The sequence below is a fragment of the Cannabis sativa genome, chromosome 7 (genome assembly GCF_029168945.1).
Source record: "Cannabis sativa cultivar Pink pepper isolate KNU-18-1 chromosome 7, ASM2916894v1, whole genome shotgun sequence".
NCBI classification, from domain to species: Eukaryota; Viridiplantae; Streptophyta; class Magnoliopsida; order Rosales; family Cannabaceae; genus Cannabis; species Cannabis sativa.
In genome coordinates this window covers 2,347,972-2,355,846 of record NC_083607.1, presented here as the reverse complement: position 1 = coordinate 2,355,846, position 7,875 = coordinate 2,347,972, and the positions used below count along the sequence as shown (strand labels likewise).

General features: G+C 29.2%; 1 protein-coding gene across 1 annotated transcript; it reads left to right on the top strand.

Moving 5' to 3' along the window:
* Positions 1 to 4,267: 4,267 nt before the first annotated feature.
* On the top strand, positions 4,268 to 5,389 carry LOC115698127 (non-specific lipid-transfer protein 1). Its single transcript, XM_030625301.2, has 2 exons — positions 4,268 to 4,835; positions 5,161 to 5,389. Exons 1-2 carry the CDS (start codon positions 4,489 to 4,491, stop codon positions 5,168 to 5,170), a joined length of 357 nt encoding a protein of 118 aa, XP_030481161.2. The 5' UTR covers positions 4,268 to 4,488; the 3' UTR covers positions 5,171 to 5,389.
* The last annotated feature ends 2,486 nt before the right edge of the window (positions 5,390 to 7,875 follow it).

Genomic DNA, 7,875 nt, shown 5'->3' with positions numbered 1-7,875 from the left:
ATCCAAAAACCCAGACGAAACCCAGAGGCCCAAGACCGGTCGGACCTCCATAGCACTCAAGCATCGAAAAACCCAGAGGCCCCGAACCTCTGTCTCCGTCTTCATCTTCGTGTTTATTTTTTTTATTGGATTTTTTTATTACATTTATCGATAGGTTATCGATAGTTTATCGATGATATTTATCGATAGGTTATCGATAGTATATCGATGACATTTATCGATAAGTTGTCGATAGGCTATCGATAGGTTATCGATGATTTCTGTTTGCACACAAAAAAAGCAGTGCGCATACAAAAACCATCGATAAACTATCGACAAAGTATCGATAACCTATCGATAATTCCATTTTGGCCAGAAAATCATACCCTCCACCACCATCTAATGTCTCAAACAAATACGAATTCAATGAGCTTCTGATTGGGGGAGGGTTAAGTGGGCGGTGGCGAATGGCGATGGTGGTTGAGAGAAGTCGAGGAGGAGGAAGAGAAAAAGATTTGGGTAGGTGAGATTTGGGGGTTGTTGGATTAAGTTTTGGTTAGATGAGGAGGTTCGGTGGTGGAGGAGAAGAGGTTCAGTGGTGGTGGTTGGTGGTCTGCCTGAGTTTGAGGGAAAGAGAGTGGGGAAGAGAAAGAGACAAAGAGAGAAGGAAAATGAAAGGGGGTATTTTAGGTAGAAATTGAAAACAATAGTATTAAATTGTATAAATTAATTATGAGTCTAAATTTTGTTAGAAGGTATTTTTTTAAGCATTAAAAATGAAATTTCCCTTAACATATCATGTGAATAATTTTTGTTTTCACCATGTAGTACCTATAACTATTACCACATTTTAAACCTCCTAATTAATTATAACTCTCGGGTCTTATAAGTTTATAACTTATCATTTTTCACCTTAAATATATATAATATATAGTTTTTTAATACAATAATAATATTTATTATAATTACAATTTCATCTATAATAATTTATTATATTAGAAAAAAGTTTCATAAACCCAATGTATCATACACCTTAACTAGCCAAACTATGAATATTTTTATTTTTTACTTAATAAAAATCAAATAAAGTTTTTAATTTTTTTATTTTAGGCTTTCAAAAAGTGTAAGTCCTAAGTATGAATTTAACCCGCTTACCTAAGGCCGATCCTGAATATAATAGTTGTATCATGGTACGTGCCAAAAAAAACATCTTCACATGCATGCATGCATGCAGAAACTAATAAAAATTTGTACGTATATATATATAGTACAATTACATATATAGCTTCGAGAATTGTGTATATATAGTATTGACCACGAGCCTTAATATGACATGTATGTCGGTTTGATTTATTTGCCGACCATATGCAACACCCTCAAATTATAATTAATAGTTATATTCTTATATTTATATAACAAAATCTGTAAATTCTACATTATATTATATATAGTTTATTGAGGATTTTTATTTACACCATATAATAATAATAATAATAATAATAATAATAATAATAATAATAATAATATTTATTTTTATATACATTTATTTTTTTTAAAATTTTTTCTTCATGTTAAAAATATATTTGATTTTACTTTTAAATATATATGTTTTTAAGAATATAAAAAAGAAAAAAGGGAAATAAAAAACATTAGTATAAACTAAAAATATTTAAAAGAAGTGCATATTAAAACTCCCTATAATTGTATGGCACATATTTTTCCTAATAAAAATGTATTAAATATACATAGTATATAATTTATCATAATTTTTATATATGTAGCACCTCCATATTGGAATTTAATTTTGTAGTACGTACTATTCTAAATTAATTAATGCTGTCCTTTTTATTGTATTTATTATGAGAAAAGTAGTGTATTGATATTGAACAAAAAAGAAAAGATCGAGAGAATTCGATGCATACAAAAACACTAATAAATAATAGTTGGTCCCACACAATTACACGTACATACATACGTGGTTAAAAATGATTGAACAACTAGTACTATATATATAGTTCATAAATATATTTATTAGAAACTATATAGTTCTGGTTGATTTATAATCATTTTAATTTATGAACATTATTATATATTGAGTATATTTAGTGGTTAGTATCATTTAGAAATGAAATTTTATATGATTAGTTAGTAATATTTTATTTATATATTATTATCTACATGATATCTGATACTTAATAGCACTAATAATAATATGATATTAAAAATATTTTTCTTTGAATAAAAAATAATACATCTTCATTAAAACAAGTTATTTTTTTTTTATTTTTTTAAACCATTAAATCAACTTATTCACTACAAAAAACTGCAACTTTTAGTGATAATTTTTTAGTTACAATATAATTTTTGTATGACTAAATATAATTTTTAATCACAACAAAACTTGTGACAAAAAATAAATAAATTGTGACTAATTATAAATTATTATTCTTATATTATGACTAAAAGGTCCGTGACTAAATTTATTAGTCACAAATATTACAATTTTTTGTAACTATATGTATTTTTAATCACAATATTTATTGTGATTAAAACTAAATCAGTAATAACTTATAACTAAATACTATATCTTAGTTAGAAGTAATATTTTTTGTGATAACTCAAAACAACATCGATCAAGCACTTAAGAGAAAATTGTTAATTATAATAAAATTAGATGAGACTATTATAGATTATTTTTTGTGGTTGTCCTAATTTTATTTTATTAATTATAATAAAACAAAGATGTGACATAAAATTTGAGGAAATATATATAAATAAATATTTTGTTAGATTCGATGATATGATCATTTGAGAACATTAAATTGTTGTGGGGCATTAATGTTAGAAAAGTGTACGTACCAATTACATTTTTCAACGTATTCAGTAGGCATTCATTCGTACATGTCATTCTCTCAACTGTAAGCAAACCATGTCGCCACGTGTAACTTAGATACACAGAGGGTCGGATCTAAACTAAGACAGATATAGACGATCAATTTCAATTTCATTCAACAGCAACAAGTACTCTTAAGCATTTTTTTTAGTTTGGATTAAAAGTTTAAATCTCACCCTCTTTATTAGAAAAGATTATACTTGGCCTTTAGGGAGATTATCTAGTAGTGGTATTATTCTTAATGGGATAAAGAACTTTTGAGGGTCATACTGAGTACTCAATTAAGACAGAATGAGGTATAAAGTAGTACGTAATCTCCAAAATTATAAAAGCTATCGAAGAAATGGCGAAGTGATCTACACCATATCCCATCAATACTCTTGAACAGAAAGGCCAACACAATCTCTTCATGCATATGGAAGAAAACACAGAGACTATAAGCCTAGAGGCAAGCCAAAATGGGCAGGGCTGGCCCTAAGTATAGACGAGCTAGGCCTGTGCTTAGGATTCATTTTAGGGACTCAAATAAAAAAATACTTTTTAGAAAATATACATATATTTTTAATAATTTTTAAAAATATTATTTATCTTTATAGTAAGGGCAAAAAAATTTTTTTACCTGTGGCCCATTTCAACTCAAGGTCGGCCCTGCGAAAGGGATGAAGACCAAGAAGTAGTTGCACGTTAGAGAATCTCCAATAAAGTGCTATAAATATATTGTATATGTATTTTTTGACTTAAATTTATAAAATTGAACTCTAATGCTAATGTATAATGCTATCTAAATTTGACACATGTTAAAAATTATATCAAATTTAATACTAAATATAGCACAGATCAAACTTTTCAGTACCACAATAAATATTACTACTTTTTATTTACCGTTTTTACCACTCATTTATATAATTAATAAATTTTTTATATTTCATTTATATGTTTAATAGAGTATGTATTTATATACTTTTAATAAATAAATTAATGTTTTTGATCATTTTTTTAATATAATTTTATTAAAAAAATGTTAATTTTACTACTCAATGCGTACAATTTGTAAAATTTAAGTTAAATATAATATTGACTGATTTTTAAATTAAATTTACCACAAATTTTAGGAAAGTTTTTTTAAATTAAATGTTACTTCTTAAAGATGAACATATCATTGTTAACACATCACTAATCACTATCTCATCAGTACTAATTTATATATGGGGTTTGATAAAATTTATTTTTCTTTTATTATAGACTATACCCTTGATAATCTATTAAATTATAATTACTCCATTTGCTAAATAAAAAATTATTTTACAAATAAAATTGGCAAAAAAAAAAAACATTATTACTTTACAAAACCAACATATATATTAAATTAATTTTCATTATCCTAATTAATGTAATTGAAGCACAACTACCACCAACTAACTCTCCCAAAGTAATAATTAAACCCACAGTACTTTGTTTTTGCCTATAAATTAAGAGCACAAGCTAGCTAATTTTCACTCAGATCGTTACACAAAATTTACACATTGCTTCTCAATTTCACTAAGTCCCAAACATACACCTTTTGATTTTTCTATTCAATCCTCCAATAATCTCAAAATATACCACACATTTTTATAATGGCAAGTTCTTCAGTTGTGAAAGTACTATGCTTGGTGGTATTGGCTATGGTGGTGGCATCACCAGTGGTGCACGCCACCATAACCTGTGGCCAGGTGACTAGCAGCCTGGCACCATGCTTAAGCTACCTAAAAGTTGGGGGAGCTGTCCCGGCTGGGTGTTGTAATGGTATTAAGTCCTTGAGCGGGGCAGCTAAAACCCCAGCCGATCGCCAGGCTGCCTGCAAGTGCTTGAAGTCAGCTGCTAGCAGTATCAAAGGAGTCAACTTTAACCTTGCCTCTGGACTTCCGGGCAAGTGTGGCGTTAGCATTCCTTACAAAATTAGCCCATCCACCGACTGCAGCAGGTATTTTACTAATTAATCAAAATTTTATGGTTTATATATTCATGTTATCTCTAATGTTTAGTATTTTTTTTTTGGTATCAGACTGTTATTGGTGTAATTAAGTCTCATATAACTTAAACTAACCTTTAAGGAATATCGCTAACCAATTTTAAGATGTCACTTATAAAAGGTGATCACACTACTAGTACTTAACAATAATGTTCATTATTATTAGGAATCAAATTTCACATATTTAAATTAAGGAAAAGCTAGATATTGAATTAATTACACTTTTTTGTCTTAATAATTATTAATTAATTAATTAATTTATTTATGTTTGATGCAGTGTTCAGTGATATTTATGATGGATATGGTGATTTTCCAGCTTATATTAGTAGAAGATGAATAAAAAGTGTGGGTGTCATATGACTATAAATATATACATATATTTATAGCTCAAATGCATCCGTACGTGTATTTGGTCTCCTTATTTGAGAGTCCTCCTTTGTATTAATAGTTGTAATATATATTATGTACTTTTTATTATGAGCAATGAAGTTTTAAATTATATATAAGTATTTATGTGATTATATAATATAAATATATATATATATTAAAAAATAAAAAATAAAAAATAAAAATTTGAAGCACATGCATAATATAGTCATAAGATATGAACCTTTAAAAAAAAATTAGAAAATTTAATATTCAAAATAGTTTTGGATATCAAAATTAAAATTAAAATATATCTTGTCAAAAAACGATTTTTTAATTATTTTTTTATAATAATGTTTTCACGTATATATACATGTGTTTTAATATTTATACGTGTGAGCAAAATGTTTAAAGATTAGAACAATGAAAGTAAAGAATGAATAATAAATCAAGCTTTTCTTGATAAAATTTGTAGACATAATTTAGATTTTTGAAATTCTAATATAGTGTAAAAACCACCATCAGCTCATCCAATACATTTTCTTTTAATAAATCATGCAATTTTATTATTAGCAATCAACTAAAATAATAGCATACAATTCAATCGGAACATCTTCCCTGTTAGAGACACGATCACGATTAAAATTAAAAGAAAGAGCCAAATAATCAGCCGTCTAATTTTTTTAGATAATTTCACAAAAAATTAAAAAAAGATTGCAGCATCATAGTTAACCTTAAGAATACATATATTCAGTTTCATCTACCGCTTAAAAGACACAACAGTCACTACAAGAAATGTCACTTTTACCAGCACAGTTCGTAAACTGTGCTGGCAAAGAGATCAAAGTTTTACCAGCGTACATTTGTAGTGGCTAAAATCTAACTTTTACCAGCAAATTTACGCGCTGGGAAAAGTATTTTTTGCCAGCACTTTTCATTTTATGCTGGTAAAAGTTCTAATACCAACATTGATTTGCCACCCTTTTGCCAACACATCATAGGTAAATTCTATTTTATGTAATACCAACTTTTGCCAGCACAAAAATGTGCTGGCAAAAGTGACATTTCTTGTTGTGAGTTGAAATTATTGCAGTAGGTTCATTTAACCTCGTAGCTTGAGCACTCAACTATTGTACAAGGTAAGTAATTGTACTAACAACCACTTCAGTCGCAAAGTTTTTATTAGTTCCAACCACTAACAGCGATTTGATGGTGAGTCATCGAAAAACAAAGAAGAACTAATAATGAAACAAAACAAAATAAAATTATGTCACATAAACAAGACTAAAATACTTAAAACTATATCATAGAGACAAAACTAATCGTAATAGTAAAATTCGAATTGCAATAGTAAAATGCAACCCTGACCAAGCCGCACCTATACCCAAAAAAAGTTGACGGGCATGGCCAACCTCATCCAATAGAATTAAAATCTTATTACTTGGGATTTGGCTTATTACTACATGTGAAATATGAAAATAGGAATTTCCCCAGCAAAGATGCGATATATTGCCTGACTCCTTTAAGAACTTTTAATTAGTCGTATTGGCGATATGTCATTATAAACTAAACAAGATGTCATATCATAGGGCATGTTCATAATGTGTTCTATGTGTCTATGTTAAGAAAGTATACATCAGATCCGTCATATATCATTGAGTATGAAGCTATCCCTCTTCAGAAAAATGTGACTTATGAAGAACAACCTATCAGAATCTTAGCGAGAGAGCTAAAAGTATTAAGGAACAGAGAGATTCTAGTAATTAAAGTTCTATGGAAGAACCACAAAGAAGGTGAGGCTACTTAGTTTTTAGACTCCGAGATGTATATGAAGTATATTCACTTGTTTAATTTTTAACTTGAGGTTGTATTTTGAAATTTTGGGACGAAATTTCTTTAAGGAAGAAAGAATATTGAGACTCGGTTTGACGGAGTAAACAATAAAAAAGAAAAGAAAAAAATTGTATAAATGTGGTGGGACCCACATTTTATTAAATAAATCCCTTTTCCCATTTTCCTCCCGCCCATAACCCCCTCTCTTCTTCTTCCTTTCTTTCACGAATAACAATCCACAAACATAAATGCCAGCGTAACTCTAGTGAGCATTTTTTTGGCCATCCCCTGACCCACAGTATTGGTTCCCATCTGCCGGTGATCTCAACCCTCGAGTGGCGCCTCCTCATTCGCCAACATTAGCGAGAGATCTCGAGTTAAAGTTTTGAGGTTCAAACTTTGAATGTGTTTTTTGATCACCTCCGGTGTCCGTTTGACAATCGGTCTTCACTAGTAAAATCATCTCGTCGAGGAGAACAATCTGCACTAAGTTATTTTATCCAACTCCATACTATTTTTGGTGACATTTTTATAACTTTTCCCTTTCCAACGACTTTTTAGTGATATCATATACCATTTTGACAAATGGTTAGCATGGGTGTGATATACTCGTCGAGTTGGTCGTTTTGATATATACTACTCTTATTTTCAGCAAAATTTATGGTACCACTACTACAAAAACCCCCTTTAGAGGCGGTTTTTAAGCCCTTTCAGCGTCGGTTTTTGCGAAATTCGCTACCGACGCTGATCAGGACGACGCTAAAGGGTTTATATGAACCGACGCCAAAAGCAA

Coding starts and splice junctions, on each gene's coding strand:
- LOC115698127 (XM_030625301.2), top strand. CDS start 4,489: ATGGCAAGTTCTTCAGTTGTGAAAGTACTATGCTTGGTGGTATTGGCT.